Source organism: Pipistrellus hanaki (assembly GCF_964339955.1).
Source record: "Pipistrellus hanaki genome assembly, chromosome: 6".
Classification (NCBI taxonomy): Eukaryota; Metazoa; Chordata; class Mammalia; order Chiroptera; family Vespertilionidae; genus Pipistrellus; species Pipistrellus hanaki.
In genome coordinates, this window is record NC_140508.1 from 67,980,076 (window position 1) to 68,003,501 (window position 23,426).

A 23,426-nucleotide genomic window follows, 5' to 3' on the forward strand; every position below is an offset into this window, starting at 1 on the left:
TAGAAAAGGTACTTGCCCTCCGAGAACTCAAGATGTCCTGGGGAGAAGATCATGATAAATGTGCCCCATCGCAGACAGGGGTACAGGAGTCCCGGGAGGCACCTAGGTGACGGGGTGACCTCTGCACGTTGTGAGGAGAGCAGGCCAAAGGAGGGGCACAGCAGGGCCACCCCCCTGGGCGGCAGAACTTGGGTCACAGAGCACCTCACTTTGTTATGCTGACTTCCGATTGTTGGCCTGGGGGGCCGAGGAAGGGCTTGAAGCAAAGGTGTAAGGTGGTTCAGTGAAAAACACTGCGTGGCTGCACACTGGCCACCGTGTGGGCAGCACATTTTAGGGGAACAGAACTGGAGGCTGTTCAAAGGCTTTGAGTCAGGGCAGCAGAAACATGCTTGTTAAGAAGGACACATTTGATATGCAGAGAAGATAGACTCCGTGGGACCTGGAGCCACAGGATGTGGGGGAGGAAGTGGTGGGAAGACTCCTAGCTTTCTGGCTCGGGTGGCGATGCCACCCAACAGGATGCAGGAAGGAGAGCAGGTTTAAGGGCGGGGGTGACTCTGGAGTCGGCTACCCTGAAGACCTATCTCAGGGAGGGCGGGAAGGGGCCACAGATGGCACTCTGGTGACACGGAGCACCAGGGGCAGGTGACACTGAGGGTGAGAGAGCTTGGCTACGGGCCAGGAGCCCATGGAGATGTCCTGGCAGCATACTGGTGCTGAATTTCAAGGAGAAAAAGGCAAATAGTTTCGAATGTGGTAGGAAGATCCAGCCTGGGAAGGATGGAAAATGTTCATCACAGAGAAAGTGGGGCGCACCAGGGACCTGAGCAAAAGCTATTTCAAGAAGTTATTAAACGAGAGTCAGGCCATAATGAGTTATAAAGTGAGTAAGAAGGAGCAGACATGATTGGCTGAGGAGCTCTTAGATGTAGAAATAGGGTTAAAGGCAGGATTTGGTTTGGGTTGGTTTATTTTTTAAATCAGCTAAAATTTCACTACCTTTTAATGCCCAACACTTTCATAATTCCTCTGTGTTCATGTATATCCTATATAATCTTATATAATAAAAGCGTAATATGCAAATTGACTGAACGGTGAAATAATAGGTGGAACAACTGGTTGCTATGATGCATACTGACCAACGGAGGGCAGCTGCTCAATGCAGGAGCTGCCCCCAGCCCTCCGGTCCCAGGCCAGCCAAGGCGAGTGCCAGCAGGGGTCCCCCCTGATTGCCCCTCCTGTTGCCCCACAGAACTGCCCTGCTCTCAGGCTGGGCCTAGGGACCCTACCCATGCACAAATTTCGTGCACCGAGCCTCTAGTAAGTGTAAATATATACATACATAGATACATACATACACATGTAATGATGCAGATACAAAGGTCACTTATTGCTGAAGATTATTATGTTCTAATAAAGTGAATTATGTCTTTACACTGAAATCACTCTAAGTTATCACAATCACATGCACAAAAGGATAGTCTCTCTTCTACATCAAAACCCAAGACCTTTCTGTGACCTATACTCCGCTTTGACAAAACCGATCTGTGTCTTACTTCTGAGAAATGGAACAGACACACACCCAATCCGATTGCTTTTTAGAGGGTGGAGAGCAATTACCCACTTGGAATGTTTCCAGGGGTTTAAACATGCAATTGTATGAGTAGAGCCCTAGGAGCGGTACCTCTGAGGGCACACCACCCCCTGGCAAGGGGGTGCTGACAGTATACACCCAGAGCGGCACCCAGTGAGTCACCACACAGGGCAAGTTCTACCCTGCGAGGCTCCCACACCTGCCTCTGTCTCAGCACCACAACAAAGAACACGCACAAAGCTCTCTTGTGTGTGAGGCAATGTCAACAAGGCTGGGAATACTGGTTCCACTGGCCCCGTCAGCTGAACGGCCACAGGACTTGGCGTGGGTTCGCTCCACCAGGAAACGGGGCAAGAGGTCAGGATTGTAACTCAGAAAAGGCATTCCCTCAAGGACTTGCCGAGAAGGCAGCACGGCAGGGGTTGTTAATGAAAAAAACGGTGTGTCATGTCGTGTTTTTGCTTTTTTTTTTTTTTTTTGTAGAGGGACACAGACACGTCACACTTTGGTGACGGCTCTCTCCTCGCCTTCTCACTGTTCTTAAGCCAGTTTCCTTCCTACTTCATTATCCTATGAAGTCAGTACAGGAAACAGCTGAGCTTTTATTTTCAACTAGAAAACGAAGAACTCATTAGTCAAGGAGCCTAACTGGAGGAGACACAGAAAACTGTTCTATCAACCTGGAAGATAAGCCCATCTATTACTTAAAAGGTCAAAACTCACCTCTTCCTGTCTTAATAGACATGTTTTAATAGAAGGAAACATTATGTACGCAGGTAAATAGTAAGTTCCATGTGGAGGGGAGGAGATGTCTCTCCACCACCACTGGGCAGACACAGGTAGAGTCTCGGGGACCCTGTAGACAGTAGACAAGACTACGTGGACCTCCAAGTGCAAAGCAGGCCACTGGCAACCAACAGGTTCTTCAAGGGGGATGACCAAGGGGGATGACAGGTAAGGGGCGTCCTGCTGGGCCCATCACTTCCTAAGTTTCCTTGGCTGAGCTCTCCAGGGAACAGAATGACAAAGGGGATTCCATGAATTCACTCATGAAAACAATTGGGAAATAGTGTAGAAGATAAAGAAGACTTTCCTTTTCTGGTTTGGTCAAGTTTTAGGGGGAAAAAAAAAAAAGTATCTACATTTTCTCTTCCTTCACATTTTCCCAGGACTCTGATAAGAAACAGCGAGAAGTAAATTTTTCAGTTTTTAAGGACATATTTAAAAATTTTTTTATTTTACCAGCAAAGCCACCTGAAAAGGTATCTAGAAGAAGCAGCCAAAATGGACCAGCTGTCTCCCAGCATGTTCTGGCTGCCCACACACACGTATTTCCATGAGAACATCACTGAGGTAGGTCACTATGTGTTGTCCTCATTGTTTTCAACCGGGTAATTTTCCATCACCCGCTTTACAGGGAACCAGATTCACTGTCACTTATGAGACGACGCCTACATTATTTTTGTAAATCAGTCTTCAAGACCTTATAAAGCCCCCGGTAAGACTTTCTGGCAAATGAACAGATTGGTACGCACCCTGAATAAACTAAGCAGCCACTCATTATTGGTGGAGGTTGTACTTACTCATTTCACGTTGCCCATACCCTGGCTGTGAGCTGTGGCCAAAGCTTGGAACCGGGCATGTGGTTCCAGCAGCTTCACAGCAGAAGTGATAAGACGGGGTTGAGCTCTCAGATGTCAAATGCTCAGGCTTCCGCGGAAGAACATGAACCCGGTGTTCACGCCATGAATTTGCTATCAGATGTTTCACGCATCATGTCTTCAAAGACATGAGGAACATTCAAGTAGGTGCTGGAAAGGTGACACTCTGTCACCTCGTGGGGTCGCGTGGTTCATACATTCCTTTGCTGGTCGTCAGCCTGTTCTGTCATCATACACCACCCCCTTCTTATCCTGTATCTGTACACTAAGTAGACAGATTCCTGGAATTTGCAGGTTTGTGTGTTTTGGAGCAATGATTTAGCTCTTACCTCCCTGGTAAGCAATATTCTCCTTGATGGCCTGTGCCTATGTAATATGATAATATTCTACCACTAGCTTATTTAATCCAAACTAATAATCATCAATTACTCACCTTATACTAGACCCTTCCTAGGATTCAAGCATAAACAATACAGCTCCAACAAAAACGAACTCTGCATTAACTGTACTATATACAGATATATATATGTAAATATATGTAATGTCAAGATGATGAAGGAAGATAAAAAAATAAAGGATGAAAGGCAAAAAAGAAAATGACTGAATGATTCTAAATACAAAAAATTCTGTATAATATGTGCCTTTGAGAACAACTCTAAATGGTAAATGACATGCAATTTAATACTTGTTCATGTATTCCACTGTTCAACCATTAGACAAGCTAATTTCTTAATGGTTTCTGCCACAGGTAAAATGCATCCTCTGATTTTCCTTCGATCTCACAAAAAAGGCTACTCTCTTGCTGCCCAGCTGGTTGAGCGTCAGGACAGAAAGGTTGCCAGTTCAATTCTGGGTCAGGGCAGATACTTGGGTTGTGGGTTCTATCCCCAGCAAGGGTAGGTACGGAAGGCAATCGATCTATGTTTCTCTCTTACCTCTCTCTCTCTCTCCCTTCCTCACTCAAAGCATGTCCTCAGGAGAGGGTTTAAAAACTAACAAATGAAAAGCATTATTAAAAAAAGAAAAAGAAGGCCACTCATTCTCTATTCACCGGTGTGGTGTGTATGCGGGAGGTGAAGTGCAGTTACACCCAACAGGAAGTGAGGTTCTGCTGAAATGTCTTTATTCTTTACACACAGACAGGTGACTGTGCTGGTAATCCAGACATGGGGTTTTTGTTCAGATAGAAGGACTGCTCTTTCCCCTACCTGCTCACACCTGGGAAACACCTAGAAGGCCGGCCTGCACGCCCCAATGGAATGTGTGAGCTTCTCCTGCCAGCGGGGCAGAGGGTGAGAGCCTGTGGTTGACCAGAAGGCCACAGGTGGGGGACGATGGGAAAACAGAGACAACAATGACAGCCTCGTGGCCATGCCTTCTTATGGCTGAGATTTACCTGCTTCGTGCCTCACCAGCCCGCCGAGAGCCTCTGGGGGAGCGCCCAGAACAGCCGGAGTTCTTTTTCACACCCGCCTGACTTAGCCACAGGGCAGCCCCACCTGCCGCCAAGGCTCACATCCAAAACGCATGGAGTAAACTCCCTACAGATGAGACATCCCAGCCCGGAGGCTCCTGGGACCCTGCTCTGGCCGCGGGGCAGGTCCCGGTGAGTGTTCTGGGTGTGAATCTCGGCATCACCTCCCATGGACTGTGGGACCTCAGCAACGACCCCCGCCTTGGCTCCCTCACTTAGAAAGGGGCCGTTTCCAAGGTTAAAGGAGGCCAAGGGTCAGAGTGCCACACGCACAGCGCCACAGAGCAAATCTCAGATGATCTCCCTCCTCTGCCTTGCTCCTCTCATCTAGCTGTCAGCTCTCACTTCATCAGCATCCCTCAGCCGCTCAGCTCGGTATCTCTCATCAGGGCTGTCTCAGCAACTTTCCATCCGGTTTCTCTCACCTCCTCACCTCCATTACACACCAGTGGGGAGGTGAGGGGGAGGGGGAGGGTCAAGTGGTAGAGGGGCCTCCCCTCTGAGTGTACATTTTGGAATCTTTCCAAAAGGAAGATGATGTGAGGGATATCCCCTCCCCCACCCCAAGGCCCAGAAATTACAGTTCCCATTAGTCCTCCCAGAACTCACACCCCTTCATGCATGTTCCCAGCCAGGCTTGTAGCCTCGCTTCCTAACGCTCCTTCCCCTCTTGCTGACAAGCGATTGGAGCCGTCTTCCCCACTGCCACCCCAACCTCTGTCCAGGCTGCTGCTCTGCCTGGACCGCCCTCTCCCCGGGTTCACGTGGGTGGAGGCCCTCACCCCCACCCCAGGCAGGCCCGCTGCCCACTTGCTGGCTGGTGCCTCTGCTGGAGCACTGGGCACGGGTCCCGCAGGCTCCCGAGGTGAACGGAGGCCTGACACCCCTGCCCAGTGACCACCAGCTTCCTGCCTGGGAGCCAGCCCACGGGGGAGCTGGTGTCAGGGCTGGAAGGAACACACCTGAGCATCACACTCAGGAGACACAAGGCCGGGAAGAGAGACATGGCCACTTCACATGCATGGGCCACCACATGGCACTGGCCTACAGGGGTGCTGAACATCCAGAAGGCAGAGCTCTGAGTGTCCTTTGCTCATCTCACGCTCACTCCCTGGCCGGACGCCCTTGCAGGGTTCAAGCCCCTGCATTGCCCATCCACCAGTTCTAACAAGTTGGAGGCCCGCCGATGGCCACCCTCCCGCAGACGCACGTGGGAGTGTCTGAGCCCTCTCCTCGGGCCTGACGGTCAGGAGCGCCTGCCTGGTGCACAGGGTTCGCTGTCCTTCTCCGGATGAGCACCGCTGGCAGCCACCCGATGGGCGAGGGGTGTCCCAGGAGGCCAGTGCTCGGGGTCACCGGCCACGGAGACACAAGGTCAGAGGCCCCAGGTCTTAGAAACGGAGGGGAGCGACGGCAGGAGGTTTTGCCAGCACAGCAGTCCGTTTTGGAAGGCACTCCTCCGCCTGCCTTCCGCAAAGGGAAAAATAAACCCCCAAACTCGGAGCGGTTCCTGAGAGCTGAAAGGGATCCTTGTAAAAGGTCACTACCTCTCGGAGGCACACATCCCAACGGGAAACTGAATGACGGAGTCAGCGAGCCGCACCCGCGCCGGGAACTCTCCACCAGCGGGCGGCTGCAGGACCCTGTCCACGCTTTCCACCCGACGCCCATCGCGCTCTCTCCGAGGCTCCCTGACGCGCGAGCTTTCCATTCGGCTCCCACACACACGCAGCAAGGAGCTCGGAACCCCAGGCGCCACCCTGTTTCGGGCCAGAGTTTCTGTTTTGCTTTCTTTTCTTGGTCCTCCGCTTCCTGTTGGTAGGCGATCTGTTGGCAAGCGTTCTGAGAGTCAGCAGCGTACAATGTGAAAAGAGCCATCGAGGGGTTCTCCGATTTTTTATTCAAGTGACTTTACTAATGTTGTAGATGGAGAAAAGCCACAATATAGGGCACCCAGCAACTTCCCACTGCACTTGCTCAGGCTCCCCCTTTCCGTAGCTCCCATAGAGCTCTTATTTTAAAAAGAAACACATGTCTTTCTCCCCAAATTTACACACACGCACACAACCACACCCCCCCCTCTCTTTAACCCTTCATATTTAAATCACTACCCACAACAGGGTGAGCCCCTGGAAATTAATAAAAGAAAATTTCTTTCCGTCCTCTCCCTCCTCCCACACACACACACACACACACACACACACAGAGAGAGAGAGAGAGAGAGAGAGAGGGAGCACTCTGTGAATACTCAGGTCCTCCTGGGAAGCCACTGGCTGGACGGTCCCACCAGGTTACGGAAACAGAATCGTGTCTTTCTCAGTTCACCTTTCATTGACGGTTCCCACACACACTTCACACCAGAACCAATCAACCCAGTGAAAGGAAAACCCTCTTTCCTTCTCCCAGAAATTACTCAGGATTCTAACACAAGTAGGATGTAAGGAAGGGGCAGAGTGGTTTGGTAAGGACACCATTTACAGTTCTACAATACGATGAACTGTGTCTCTGGTTGCTATGTCAGGGTCAACTTTTCCCTTTTTATTACAAATACCTTCTAACATATAGAAAATTAGGGGAATGTGAACACATATACCCTTCACCTAGGTTTAACAACTTTATCAGCTTGTCAGTTATTCCTCTATTTTTATGGTATTTTTTGCAAAGCATTTTACAAATTTTAATCACAATTCTTCCCTAAATAATTCAGTATGTGCTCCTAAAAAATAGAAGTATTTTCCTTCATAACTATCATACTAGTGTCACATGATCAAAATCAAATAATTCCCTAATATCATCTCATCGTGATATCAATCAAATTCAAATTTCCTTGGGTGATTATTCTCAAGCATTTAGGAGCAAGACCAGAAAGGTTGGTAACAACCCTTAAGTCATTCTCCTATCAAAGGTTAAATGTCTTTATCCTTGTTTTCAGTTAAAATACCAGGCTGAATACCCAAATGTGAAAGACACAGTCACCTAACCTTTGATCACAAACACCATATTAAATCAGCTAAAAACCAAACAAATAAAAAAAACAATAACCTCATTTAGACAAGACGTAGAGTAGGAGAGAGTCACAACTGTCTCTCTTGGGGGGGTGGGGGGGGAGAAAGGCAAAGACAATTTCCCAGACAGCAAGCTATTATATCAATCAGTCCTCCCTCTTTTCTCCTCTGAATCATTCTTCCTAAACTAGGAGATTCTCCTGACTCCGTTATTCTGAGAAGACGAACTTCAGAAGCTCCATTGTGTCTGCCTCTTGGCTTCCCTTAAACAGCTCATTTTCCCTTGACAAAATTAGCTGATCCTGCGTGCAGTCCCACTGCCCACACATTAACCCCCGTCATCGTCTGATTTCCTCCCTTTGATTCCCTGCTTTCCTCAGTCACACCTGAAAAGCCCATCACCCCCGGGACGGCCTCCTGGGTGCACCCCCTCCTTCACGCTCTCTGTCCTGAAGGCTCGGCAGGGCTTTGGCTCTTCCTGGTAATTTACTCAGATGGGAACGTCACCTGGAGGCGGAGGATGTGTCACCGTGGGAAAGGCCGTGATAAGATGTCTGTACTCAGACCCCCGAGGGATGTGTGGGGAAGGGGAGCCAGCTGAGCCTGTGGTGGACTGGCTCATTCTGGCAGCTCCCGGGTGGTTCAAAGCCTTGGGGTGGGAAGTGACTCCCAACATCCTCCAGGGACCAGTGGTGGGGGAAGCGGGCCTGAGGGCACACCGGGTCATGGGTTCCAATCACACTGATTAGCTGTGTAATATTCCCACAAGTGTACCATCTCTAAACCTCAGTTTGTGCTTGTGCAAAAGGCAGGTATTAACAGAACCCGCCTCGTGGGATCGTTGTGAAAGTTAAAGGCAGAAACCAACGCTCCTCGAACACAGGAAGCAGTACATACATCGTAGTTATGGTCCTTAGGTATCTAATATTCATTGCTGGCCACACCGGCTGGGACGACGCTCCTTAGCAACCTCACCTGTCCTTGAGAACTTCTCCAGAGAAGGTTTGGTTGATGCCCATTTACCACGTGCGCGTGATCCCACGGAACAGGGACGGCGCACAGGGTGTTGTTCAACGCTGGGAGTTACTTTGCAGGCGGATGATTCATGCTAATTAAACTCACAAGCCAGGGGAATAAAATTAGCCTGTTTCGACATTTCCTTTTGTTCGGTAATTACAACTCAAGGTTATGTTAGATGCCGCATTAGGATAATTTTGCCCGAGAGAGAGACAGAGAACATCTACATGCCTGGTGCTGTGTGTGTGTGTGTGTGTGTGTGTGTGTGTTTGTGTGTATATATGTGTTTGTTTGTTTGTGTGTGTGTGTTTGTGTGTATATATGTGTTTGTTTGTTTGTGTGTGTGTGTGTGTATGTGTGTTTGTGTGTATGTATGTGTTTTCAACAAGCTCTGCACACAGGACTGAGACCATCTGAGCTTGTTATAGCTTCACCGGCTTTACAGGAAGATGGGAACTCAAAAATAGAAGCCAAACAGGGCTGAGGTTTATCTTGGATGCGTCTGTGCAGGTAGCAATCTGTTCGTCATCCTGACAGCACACCCTCCATCCCCTGATCACATTGTCATACACTCAACCCCAATCCCACTGCTTCTCCCGCCGACAGGCCGCGGGCCCACGGAGCCTCCCGTTCCGGTACATCTGGTTCCCAGCACTCTGACGAGGTGACGTTACCGAGAGCTCATCGCTGCAAGGCAGCTGTGGAGGCAACCGCACCACTCAGGCCTCGAATACTCTCCCTGACACTCCCGGAGGCGCATCTCCACGTTATAGGTCGGAAACGTGGCGCTTCGGAGAGCAAATACAATCCCAGAAGCAATGGCACCCCCAGGTTTTGGGGGGCTTGATTATGTTCGTTTTAAAGGGGAAATAATGCCCAATTGTGAGGACTACGTTGCATTGAAGGCCCCAGAAGGGGGCAGCAGGAAGGAGGGACCCTGAGCCACGAGCTTTAGTGGTAACCAACGCAGGCAGCTTGCCTGGCCACTCTGAGCGGCAGAGAAGAAAAAAATCTGATGACCAGACATATGAGCGGCAACATGAAAGTCATTCACCTTTATAAACTCTTGCTATAATTCAGTGGCACTGGGTTTAAAATGCTTTAAAACAGATTTTATTGTTGTTTAATAAGTCAGGATCATTGGTGGTTGCAGGGCGGGACGGGGGGGGGGTTAGGGGGTGGGGGAGGGGTGCAGGGTGGGTTAACTGTCTGATAAAGTGCCAAGCAGTACTTAGCCGGTCTGAGTACACACAATGCAGAACAATTCCGATTTCTGTGTGTACGTTTCTCAGGAAACACTGCCCTTTCGGGAGCACCGAGAAGTTAGAAGTTTACCGGAAAGTAACCTGGGATGCCTTCTGCATAAATCCTGGGTGAAGGCAGCAATCGCTTTCCTCCACACTCTGCCCACTCTCCTGAGTGGTTTCTCACGGTTAGCAAAACCCGCGATGCTGGCTGAACACATTCTCTCTCTCAGAATCAACTGTGTGCTCTACCAAGAAACGCCTTTAATCCAAAACGAAGAACTTACTTTGCCAGAACGAGGGAAGTCTTATTCCCCCTCCCCCCCCAAAGCACATCTAATAATAAGGCGATCTGATTACCACCCGATCAGAGGGCCATTCTGATCAACACTTCAGGTCACATTGATCTTTTCTCAAAGTTTTATGACAGTCTTTTCACATGGAAATGTCTGATAAAGAATTTGGGAAAAGCACTCCGAGTGGCGATTTTATAAAAATGCTGAGTTTGCTACTTGGCAGAATGTGTGTGAGCAGAGCTGCGTACGGCTGCCCCACTGGGCTCTGCCTGATTCCAAGGGACCCCACCTACAGAGACCCCCCAGGAGGGTGCTGCCCGCAACAGGACCTTGCAGTGGCCCTGACTGGACAGTGGACTGACGGAAAAGAAGGCTGTACCTGTTTCAGAAAATAGGACATGCTTGAACAACATGGGGGCGTGTCACAGAGACACATGAACTAGCTCGCATCTGCGTGGCTAAATGCGGGACAATTCGAGCATCAAAATAAATGAAAACAGGCATATATGCTACCCCAGGGAACGGAGAAACCCTAATACCATGATGATAATGATAAGTGGACATATAAATGGAAAAGGAAGGAAAAGCTCTTTCTAACAGTAGATGACAGCTAACACGTGTAAGAAGGAATGGTGGAGTTGAGGGAGAAACACACCATTTTCCCACCTTCACGGTGCAAACAGTGAAGACAGGAACAGCAGCCCCAAGAGTGAGGAGGAGCCAGAGAAGGAACAGGATGCACGCTTATAGAATCACCAAGTGTTTCCTTTAAATGCTCCAGGAATCACAAAGCGCAGGGTATTGAGACAGCAGAGAAATCAGACAACATTTTAGCCAAATGATCAAACCCATGTCACCATGGGTTTCTCCACTGGTGCAGCCACACCTCCAGATGTGACGGTCCGAGAAGGAGACCTCACGCACACAGCAATCCAACCAAAGCACGCAACCCAGGTCCACCACGAGGAGCCTCGGGAATCCACGAGGGGCTGTTCTATGACACGCCTGGCCTTTGCCCGTCATCCTCAAACGCGCCATGCAACACAGGAGGGCTGTCCTGTTAAAGGGGCCTGGAGGGACCTGACAGGGAGGTACAGCAGTGGCCCTAGCCTGGATGCTGACCGGGAGGGAAGAATGCAACCAAGGCCATTTTGGGGGCGTCTGATAAAACGGGCACACGGACTGTGGTTGAAATATTAAATGTCCTGTGTTTGCTAAGAGCACTGTGGTTACGTAGGAGAACATCCTTGTTCTTAGGAAATACACAGTGACGTATGAGGGGGTGTTGGCTGCCTACTCTCAAATGAGTCAGAAAAAAATAAATGTGTGCATGGAAAGAGAGAAAGAGGGGGAGGACAGGAGGAAAAGAATAAGACAAACACGAAACAATGATAGTAAAAATGTGTAAAACTAGGGAAAAGGTATAAGGGAATACACCATACTATTGCAACCTCAAAAATAAAGCGTTTAACAAGAATAATAAAAGCAGCCAAAACAACTTGGAGGGGTATCAGTGTTCCGCTTGCTTTCATGAGCAGGAAAGTAATTGACTTGTAATTAGTGGTGCCAAAGAGAGAGAAACATTCTGTTGCTGTCATCTTCATAACCACCCCCGGGAACACATCTGGAGCCCATACTCAGGGATAACTGCTCTGAAAGGTGTTTTACTTGCGTGACCCCTTTTCATCTTCACAACGACCCTAGGAGAAAGGCCCTGGAGTCACCCCCACGTTACAGGCGAGGAAACCAAGGTTTACAGAAGTGTAGTAACTTGCCCAAAGGAATACAGGGAGTAACTGGCAGAACCAGAAACCCAACGAGGTTGATTACAAAGCTGGTGGGGTCCATTGCTTTCTTAAACTTAATTTTTAATTATTTATTAGTTTTCCTCAAAGAAAGAGAGATGAAGCACAACCTAGAAGACATTCTGGTAAATTAGCAAAATGTGCTTGAACAAGGGTGGCAGCCTGGAGCCTCTGAACACACATGCGGAAACGAATGATCGAATGAAACTCCCCTTTGGGAGAAAAACTGAAACTCTACCTATTAAGAACAAAACACACCCAACAGATTAGGTAAAACAGTAGGTTGAAGAAGCATCATTTGACGTATTCCTTTTTAGTTTTCCACAAAGGACAGGACCCACACACTGAGGCCTGCTAGACTAGAACCCGTGTGGATCTCACCAGCCGGGGACCCACTCGGGAGGGACTGGCAGCCTGAGCATCGGGCTCACCCTCGGCTCCTCTGGCTTGGTCCCACCCTCACAGTAGTAGTGCCCCCACACTGTGCCTGCCTCCCTTTTTCAAAAGGCGACTCCTATGGATAAGAAATAGAATCCAGAGAACAAAGTTCCAAGCCACAGAAATGCTTTCTCATGCTTTTTTGTTTTGTTTTGTTTTGTTTGGAATAAGAAGTACTTTTGAGAAGCTGAATCATTGCTAGGCCATCCTGGAAGTTAAAGACTTCTAGGGATGCAAAAGGGGACCACCACACACATTCATTCATTCATTCATTCATTCAATAAATACTTATTGAACAGGTGCTGCTCTTTTAGGTCTCAGGAAGAAATACAGCAGGGCCTTTTCCAAAGGGAACACTCGGTGGGTGAGTGAGCAACCACACTCAACAACATCACAGCAGCCTAAGGCTACACCATTTACAGCTAACTGACTAAAGGGTCCTGCTACAGACCTTTAAAAAAAAACGAACAGCCAAAAAACAACAAAAAAGAAAGTCAAAATCCTTTATATAATTAACTGTATGTACCAGAGAACATATAGGGTAACAAAATTCTTTTTTTAAAACTGCATTTATGTAAGTATATTAAGGCCACTAGATGTACCTAAATTCCAAAGAGTACCAGCACATCCATGTGTTCAATGACCCATCAATTAGCCACAAGGAAGTGACTGCTTCTTCTCCTCCTATGTCACATACCCTCAGTTTATTCCCATTTTCTTGCCGTGGAGAAAAAATTAGCTCGAGCATATTCCAGGCCCCGCGCAGAGTCTTACCTGCGTAGTGCACCGGGATCTCTATCTTCGGCCCGATGACGTAGTGCCCCTCCTCCAGGCTGTGGGCGGTGATGGTGGTCCACTGGCGGCAGGAGTGGATCAGCAGGTAGTCGTTCTCCCGCAGCCCTTCGATGCATTCTCCTAGAAAACGAGTTTCACACGAGAAACTTGGAATTAGCAGGTGCTTACTCCGTCCTATGCAATAAAATGTCATTTGTTAGAACTTGACTAGTGCACACATTGATAGATCATCTGGAAAGGAGAAAACGTTCACGTAAGAACTAGCAATAAAAAAAAAAGCATTCCAAGTGGTTCAGTGGTTGAGCACAACCTATAAACCAGGAGGCCATGCTTCAATTCCCCGTCAGAGCATCTGCCTGGGTTGCATACTGGATCCAGAGAGTGGGGCGTGCAGGAGGTAGCCAATCAATGATTCTCTCTCATCATTGATGTTTCTATCCATCCCTCTTTCTTCCTCTCTGAAATCAATAAAATAGCTAACTAAGAAAAGAGATATGCAAATTGACCATACCTCTGCAATGCTCACCAGCCAATCAGGAGTGAGTATGCAAATTAACCCAATAAAGCGGGTAGGTTAATTTGCATACACAGGTGCAGAGTGGCTGGGCAGGGCGGAACTTCTGCTATGATGGGAAGGGCAGGGGCCCCAGGAAGCTACAGGAGTGGCGTTCCAGCCAGAGTGGAGAAGACTGAAGGCTCCAGCTGAAGCAAACACTGAAGGTTCTGGCCAGAGTGAGGATGGAAGGCGGCAGACAGAGCGAAGGCCTGGGCTTAGGTGCCAGAGGAAAACTGGTGCCAGCAGCCAGAGGAAGTATATATATTATATATATAAACTAGACACACACATATTTATAAAGCATCCCATGACATGTTGATAATGTCACTCAAGCTTCCATAAAAATGTTTCTAAATTATTTGCAAAGAGATCTTCAAATGCCTCATTTTATCTAAAGAATTATATTCCAATGAGTATAAAACAAAGATTAAGTGGTTAAGTTAGGTAATACCTAGATGCTCTGCATATATTATGACATGTAATACAGTAATGATGAGGGAGGTACGATCCCTTCCTGGCAGGCGGAGAAGAAATCAGTGCGCAGGAGGAAAGTGACATGTAGAAGCCACAGGCTGGAGAAGCGGACAAGAGCAGATTCGGGCCTGGGCCGACTGGTTCCGAAGCTTCTGCTCTTAAACACGACAGGACACAGCTACCAACATAAAGAAGAAGCCTAGCTGTCTCTGCCGAAACACCAACAAAAACACCAGCCTGTTTCTCCTTTGCAACTTGATGTGTTTTGTCAGTTCTCTCTGGCCTCCTACCAAACATCCCCATCAATTAAATACACGTAACATTATTTTCCATTTTAATAATTCTGATGGACCCTTTTCACCTTTGAACCAATGACAGACTATTTCGAAAGAGAAATCCACACCCTGAAATGGAAAAGTTAGTTTTCTACACGCAGGAATGATCCCATGAATCCCACTTAGGAATTTTCAAAGCTCCAAAAAATAGCCGGAAAGGCTAATTCCTTGATACAGAATACCACCAGCCTGCCTTATTTTTGATGTTATCATATTTCAAGAATGAAAAGTTATTGGTGATTTAACTGTATGTTTCCAAATGGCATTTACCAATCCCCCAAACCTTCTTAAAAGTTGCAGCAATTTTTCAATTTAAAAAAAAAAAAAAGAAGAAGAAGAGAAGAGACAGCTGGACAGCTGTAACGATCAACTTGGTTATTACAACCATAAGCCATCAAACTGTTCCCAAACTAACAAGGCCATCATTTTTAATACAGTCTTACTGCAAGAATATGCTATCTTTGTTGCAGAAAAGGCTAAGAGTTAAAGCTTTTATGTGTGTGTGTGTGTGTGGGGGGGTGGTGGTGGTGGTGGTGGTGGCAGGGACTGGAAGTGGAGGTACCTGAGCAGGAGGGGGAAGGTCCCGTTGTGGGGACATATGTCCAAACCAGATGCCCCTGCCCCGCACACTTTGGGAGACCAGGTTCATAAAGACACAGTCTGGCGAGGCCAGTGTTACTCAGCAGCCCTTTCATCTCTCGAGCATATGAGGGCAGGAACGAAAGGTCTAGAAGCACTGCCCATCATATAGACCCTCAGGGCTCCGTCCCCCCAAGGGCAGAGCGGGGAAGGGCATATACCTGGTAGTTGGGAGCTACAAACACGGGCTTCAGAGCCCAGGACTCCTGGTCTAGCCAGGCTCTGCCCCAGCACAGTGTGGTCCCGGGCAGGCCCTTCCTTCTCCCAGGAGATAGGAATGGACCTGCTTCCCAGCGGTTCAGGATGCCTGGAGCCAGCGAGGGGCCCTGGGGAGGACCACTCTGTCATGTGATGTCAGCTATTGATTTTATTTGTTGTGAGATTTCCCTCCCTGAAGGTCATCCTGTTTAGAAACCCTGTCATTTGGGTCAGGTCATCCTTTCACAGGGGAGGAAAGGATCTTCAGAGCAGTCAAGACCCTTGCCCAGAGCGGCACAGCTACGTGGCAGAAACTGACTTCAGGGTCTCTCACTATCTCCCCACCTCCCTCCTGCTCTCCCAACACCACACCGACTGTCGCCTTGAAAACCATCAACAACCCAAACAACAGGGAGACTGGCCTATGGTTCCCTGAACATGCCAAGCAGCATTCCCACGCTGGGGACACACATCGGGGGACAAGACCAAGACCTCTGCCCTAGGACGCTCAAGGTCCCACAGGAAGGAGACAGCACCGTCAATGAGAATGCTTGGATTATGGGTTAATCAGGGGGTGAGAGGGGCTGCGGGTAAAGGGGGAGAGGATCAGGAGAAAGGAGCAATTCACAAGTTTGTCATGTTTTCCAGCAAACATATGTTTACTTATTTTGCCTTTAAAAAAACAGCTTTGAGGTATCATAATAGACAAAGAAGGATAGGTACTTAATATGCACAATTTGATGAGCAACAAACACTTACTGAGTCTCTTTTATGCACAAAGCAATGGAAGGGTGGGCAAAGCATAACGCTTCGGGGCCTGCATTCAGGAAATCAACATTCTCATTGGTGAGATGCATCCTTATGTCATTTCATGAAAGGTAGGGCAGGGTGAGTGCCAAGCAGAGGAAGAAGGAATCAGGAGTGGAGATGGGACATCAGCAGAGACGATCAAGAACATGGTAACAGGAATGGAAAGCATTAGGGCTGGTCCTTTGATGGATGAGATGGTCTTCGAGGAGAGGAAGGCAATGGGGAGCCAGGGGGAGAGTGTTAGGTACGAGAACGGCCAAAACCCCACTTCAGGAAAATGCATCTGGTGGCGCTGGGAAAGAGGAGTGGGAGAAAGGAGAAACCACAGTGCCATTCAGGGGGAAAAGAAAAATGTCATTTTCTGAAACAAAATTGTTACATCATAAAAACTGTTTTAATTTTATTCCACAGTGGGTTCTGAAGAGGCAGCAAAGGCACAATTGCAGTCAAGTTAATCGAAATGAAAATGTAATGTTAGATCCTACTGCTAGCTGATGCTGTAAACTCTAGCAGTCAAGAGGATTCAGAATGATCTGCGAAGCCATAAAGTAGTAAGAAATCAAGCTTATTTTTGAGCTTATGCCTTTTAATTTTTTTTAAACAACTTAACCATGTGCCTGCTTTAGGCAAAAAAAAGTTTCACAAAAATTGTCTAGAAATAAAACTTAATATAATCACTTAAAATATCCTAGGGTAGGCCACTAATAGAGAAATTATATATGAATTCATATAGTAAACAATTTTTGTGATATAATTAGCCCATTGCTTAACTGCTATGTATAACTTACTGAAATTATATATTTAGCTTAATGATGTAACAACAGTAAGTCTAAAAGAATTATGTGTTAAACTAGAGGCCCAGTGCACGAATTCATGCATAGGGGTGGTCCCTCAGGATGGCCTGTTGGGATGGGGCCAAAACCTGCAGTCCAATGCCACCTGTAGCTCCTACCTGCCATTCCTGCTTATCCTGGATGTGCTGTGATGTGGGGCAGCCAATCATTTGAACTGTTTTTGATTTTCCACATTTGTGTCTCCTCGTTCTTTTTTTTTTTTTTTTTTTTTTTTTTTTTTTTTTTAATATATATTCTATTGATTTTCTACAGAGAGGAAGAGAGAGGGATAGAGAGTTAGAAACATCGATCAGAGAGAATCATCGATCAGCTGCCTCTTGCACACCCCACACTGGGGATGTGCCCGCAACCAAGGTACATGCCCTTGACCGGAATCAAACCCGGGACCCTTCAGTCCGCAGGCCGACGCTCTATCCACTAAGCCAAACCGGTCTCAGCTGTCTCCTCGTTCTTGGTGTTGCTTCTCACACCAGAGAAGCAGGCTCAGCCAACAATGTGTGGATGTGCCTCGGCGGGTGTGCACTTTCCATCTTTCCAGCTCCCAGAACCCTTCCTGCCTCTGCACTCCGCACAGCATGCATTCCTTTCATCACACCAGGGTGTTTCCTAAGCACGCTCTTCTCCCCACTTGCCTGCTTCCTTCTCAGCACATGGTAGGACTGGTCTCCGGTGGGCACCTGCATCTCGTTGGCCGATTAATGAGGCCCCACTGGAATAATTTGATTTGTTAATAATGTGTAATGGGAATCAGATTTACTGAACAGGGCAGTGTTTTTATCTGTTACGGACATAAGATCAACAATGGACCCATTAATAGGCTCTGTGCTATCTGTTCTCTACTTACTACAAATCTAATTGCAGGGCTGCGCATTGTTTTATCTGGCCAATGTTGAAGGAAAGCTGGTCCGGCAATAACATTTTACGTGTACTTCCTCATTGCAAATAAATAGAGCTGCTTAATTTTAATTATGCGCTTGCTTGACCTCCCGCCCCTTTCCATGTAGACAGGCATCCTGGGGAGCTACAGACTCAAACCACCGCTTTTCTCTTACAACGCCAACATTTTATAAAATACCTCCCTGGCAGCGGCCAGCCACCAGACAGGAGTCCTTTCTTTCCGAGTGCCCTCGCCACGCAGGGGGCCACGCTGCCCAGTGCTCACCAAGGGGATGAGCAGAAATGACACTTCCCACTTTCTGTCCCGGCCTTGCCCACCAAGACTGCCCACAGCCTCCTTGCCCTCTCCTCAGCCCAGGGCCGAGCATCGATGCCCAGGACGACCTGGGAACAAGCTGCCCACAGCTCACTGCCAGCTGCCTGGGTCCCTCAGTGAACCACAGGGGACAGACCGCCGTACTGCGCCTGGCCACACCCAGCTGGGCCGCTGAGATACACTGGGCCTGGGACACCCCACCCAGGAGGGGCTGTAGTTTTCCACAGGCAGCTAGAACTGAACTTCCTTCTCGTTGTTCTAGTGACATTTCAGCCCAGACATTTCAGCCCATCTAATCAAATGCTATTTAATTAGCATCCCCAAATATTTTCAATGCATGAGACCCTAGCTGTTTTAGCATCTCCCAAACACGGAATATTTGCTGGGAGAATGGAACATGGCACTATGATAACATTTCTTTGTTCCAAAGAACTACAATCCAAACACCATGGCGAGTAAAGAAAGGATAGGTAAGGGTAAGGAGGTAAAGGACATTTCTATCACTCCAAAAGAAACCTCATAGCTATTAACAGTCATTCCTACTACTCACCACAACCTTAAGCAACCACTCTGGTTTCTGTATCTATACATTTCTCTATTCTGGACATTTTGTATAAGTGAAATTATAAAATATGTGACTTCTGTGTCTGTTTCAAGGTTCATCTATGTGGTAGTGTGAGTCCATTCCTTTTTATGGCCAAATAATATTTGACTGTATGGACAGACCATGTTTTATGATGCTGAACATTTGGGCTGTTACAGTGTGGGAAATTACCGAGTACTGCTGAAATGGACATGTATGTACAAGTTCTTGTGTGGACATATGTTTTCATTTGCCTTGGGAGGGGTGGGACTGCTGAGTCATTTGGTAACTCTAAATTTAACTTTTTCAGAACTCCAGGCTGTTTGCCAAATTGGCTGCACCATGTTACAGTCCACCAGCAATGAATGCAAGTTCCAATTTCCACATAACTCCCCAACCTGGGTTATCCATCTTTTAATTATCGTCATCTCTATGGGTGTGAAGTGTGCCTCACTGTGAATTTGATTTATATGTTGAGCATCTTTTTGTGATCTTATCAGCCATTACTACTTTTTGGAAAAGTGTTTATTCAAATCCTCTGTCCGATTTGAAAATTGGTTATTTGGCTTTGTTGTTGAGTTGTAAGGGGCTTTTGTATATCGTGAATACAAGTTCCTTGTCAGCTGTGGTCTCTGTGATTTGAAGCTAAATGCAAGTCTAAATTAATACAGGAGTATTGGAATAAAGTAAGAATTGCAGTATCTGCAATAATTAACCAAAATATGTAAGTGAGTTTCAAAACAAAAAATAACTTTTGGTTTTGATTTTTTAAAAAAACCAATTTCATGAAAGGTGCCCATCTAAGGAAGTACTTACTATTTGAGCCTTTAAAATTGAAACAATGTCTGGTATCTAATGTTTGTTTTTACTTTAAAATAATTCCACATGGTTTACAGGACACAGCATTCATCAATATTATGCTTCTGATAATTCCTTTCAAACTTCCTAACGAGTTTGGAATTGTGAAGGCTGAATTACTTTTGCTAACTCAAATGTACTCCATAAAAACCTGAATATTACTCAAAAGTCATTTAAAAAAAATCTTGTCACACATTTAATAGAACTATTTACGTGTACCTAATTACAGGTAAGAGTTGTATGTTAGCTCACATTTGGATGGTTATATTCACATATATTATGAGCTTTGGCTGTAAGTTATTTATGAAACCAAGTTAGGTGCATGGTTCTAAATGGTGAAATATCAAGTATCCCTACTGTACAGAGAACAATAGTGTTTTTATATTAATGGCAAGAAAAAAAATAAATAATGAGGAATACAGAGGAAACAACTTTCCTAGAATTTATCATTAACAGGAAAATGTAGTACCGGCATTAAGCACCTCAGTGACGTCACACAGTGAGCCCCATAGAAAGCAAAGGCCATCTACAGCCTGCACCCCTTTGACCATTATTACAAAGAAGGAAGACCTCATAGCCGACTCTCCTCACCTCTACTAGGACCTCACTTTGGCCAGGAACCCGTAGCACAGACATGCTAGTGCAACCATAAGTAGGAACTCCCAGTGTCCTGAACATGGTAAGAATTTAAAGGAAGCAACTTCATCCTTTGGAGCAGACTCTATAATAATAAGCCAACCTAATCAGAAAGGATATTTTATTTTAGAAATTACTCTGACTTTAAATCAAGCCAAATACTAGTATTTGCTGCCAGTTCCTTCAATGATGGAAAGTACTGGAAGTTTCGGGTGATAACACAAATGCTGAGGAGGTAGGTAGAGCCCCATCACACCTATCTACGTTGGGTGAATAAAAGACAAGGAACCCTCAATTCTTTGGGCCCAATATATCATCTCTTTTTCTGCTCTGTCTGCGTTCCACGAGATGCTGAGCACAGAGTAGGGGTATAAGAAGTGCTTTCTCAATGAACAATCTCTGGTGGAAATTGGTGAGTAGTCACAAGTAAGTTTAAGTATGAATTAGACACACAAGTCTCATTCAACATTAAGGCCTCAAGGAAAGCAGAGTATTTAGAAAAGGCCATTTCCCCCCTAAGTATTTTCTATTGATTTCTTACTACCCTCAACAAACATCCACAAATTTACCCTGTCTAAGAACCCCTTTTAGACACACACTCTATAATCCTGGGTTCTAAGCAAGTGAGAGAGTTGTTGTGTTTTTGTGTTTTGAGTTTTACTGTGAAATCCCGGCAAGAATAGAAAGGAGTAAAGATTAATTTCGACAAAGCACTAAGTGGTGCTCAAAGAACTTTGTGGTGAAATCTAAGCAAAAAGGAATAAGTGAAAGGAGAGAAAGCTGTTTGAAAGAGAGAGAGAGATTAGGGATATATGATTACCTCTTTTCAACGAGCCCTAGGACAACAGGGCTCTTTTCAACCGTCCACAATAGATCCTTGCTGTGTGAAACAGAAGTATGCCTCCTGAAGTTCAATTTGAAATTTCAGAAATACTGAACTGTACCTCACATTGAAAAGATAAGAAACCTATGCCAAGTAATTTTAGAAAAACAGGAGAGCTAGCAGTATCAGTATTTCTACAAACACTCACACTATAGCAAATCCCTGGCACATAGCACGGAATCACATTACCGGCAGGTGAGAGAGGGGGCAAATATTTACATAAGAAAAATACTCTTTGGCGATCCCATAAAAGCCAGGATACAGATATTCCTCCCTCAGTAAGGGCGATGCATCTGGTGTTTCCCCCAGTGTGGGACGGTGCATGTAAGATGATACACTTGGCTAATGTGATGTATGTATTCACCACACGGTGTGAGATGTTCACGCATGAAGGCATGCAGAGACCAAGAGCAACTGAGAACCACAGAAGCAGGCAGGCTCCTCCAGACACTTGGCGATGAGAAGGCCACGCAGGCAAGGCCAGTGCCCAGGTAAATGTCCTAGGACCTGCTTCCTGCCCCCAGCTCTCTGCTTCCACTTATCGAGATGCATACCTGATGACTCCACCCATTAGGTAGTGAGACAGGCCGGTAAGCCAGGACAAGAGGAACAGGGAAACTGAGACAAGCTGGCCATTCACAGCAGGTACGGACGGTTGCCTTCCTGGAGATAATCTGGGTCTCCGTTGTATTTCAGCTCCAGGCCCAGAAAAGCAGCGCAACCAGGTGGGCGACACCAGGACCCACTGCAACGACCAACGACCTCCTGCCTGACACTGACCCATCAGTGCAGACCACCACCCTGAAGGTGCTCATCTAGAAAACTGGTGAATATTGTGCTGAAACCCTCCCTTTAGACCTCCCCTAAGATTCCCGCCCGTGAGAAAGAGAGAAAGCCTCAAGACAAAGAACCCAGCTCAAGCTCTCCCCCTAGGGTGGCCACCACTCTGCCCACTCTCCCCCCCCCCCAGCGCGCCCCCCCACGCCCCCCCTCCCCCCGGCCCCGCTATTCCCTTTCCCACTTCTTCCCCCATAGGCACAAATCTCCTACACCCTAAAGCAGTGGTCAGCAAACTGCGACCACATGCGGCTCTTTGTCCCCTTGAGTTTTTAGCAAAGGCCAGCTTAGGAGTACCCTAATTAAGTTAATAACAATGTACCTACCTACCTGTATAGTTTAAGTTTAAGAAATTTGGCTCTCAAATTTCAATCGTTGTACTATTGATATTTGGCTCTGTTGACTAATGAGTTTGCCAGCCACTGCATCCAGGGGAGCAACAGGCAGTGGCAGCTCGTCCCAGGCTAACCCCTGAACCTGTCCCACAGTACCCCTTTTCTCTGACTCCCTGAGAGCTAGGGCAGCCCAGCCCAGACTCCCCTGTTGTTTCTTCTATGCTAATCCTGCCGGTGTTCCACTGTCCCCGGCTTTAGCACACTTTCCCTCACCCTCACCTGGGCTCACGTGATGACATTTTTCCTGTACGAAGTCAAGAACCTACCCTCTGCCAGTCGGCCTGCGGCTCTGTTGACTAATGTGTTTTCTGACCACTGTACTAGAGGGTCTAAATAAAACCAACACTAAACTAGAACAACCCCCAGATAACAGAACTAACAACCTGTGTTCTTTTCCCCTGAGTGAGAGAATCAAAACGAGTTCCTTTCTCCTTGTCGTGCTAACAGATGTCACTGGTGGGACCATGTGGTCTGTTGCCCCTCGTCACTAGGTAGCATACGAGTCAATGCCCGAGGCCCAGCCCACACATGTTGCTGGTCTAGGTCCCAGTCCTACCTCTGCCATGGGAGAGCTGGACACTGCTCCTTGGCTTGTTTTCTGCATGTGAAATGGGAATAACAGACCCACTGCAATGCATCATGTGGTAAACGTCTTCTGCAGTGTGCGATAACATCCCCAAGAATTATATCAGCAAAGTGAAAAGGAGCAGAAACCCACATTCACAAATGACTTTACGCATGATGATACTTGAACAATATAATCACGGAGAGAGCAAGGCTTTCCCTACTTTCCCCAAGAGGGTGGGACCTGCCCCAAGCATCA

At 47.1% G+C, this 23,426-nt stretch overlaps 1 protein-coding gene across 2 annotated transcripts in view; it reads right to left on the reverse strand.

Annotated features, from left to right (window-relative positions):
* Positions 1-23,426, reverse strand: part of GAREM1 (GRB2 associated regulator of MAPK1 subtype 1) — a 132,303-nt gene that overhangs the window by 70,083 nt on the left and 38,794 nt on the right. For both annotated transcript variants that reach the window (XM_084888703.1, XM_084888702.1), the window contains exon 2: positions 13,312-13,452. In XM_084888703.1, coding sequence (XP_084744829.1) covers positions 13,312-13,452 — 141 coding nt within the window. The remainder of the gene's footprint in view (positions 1-13,311; positions 13,453-23,426) is intronic.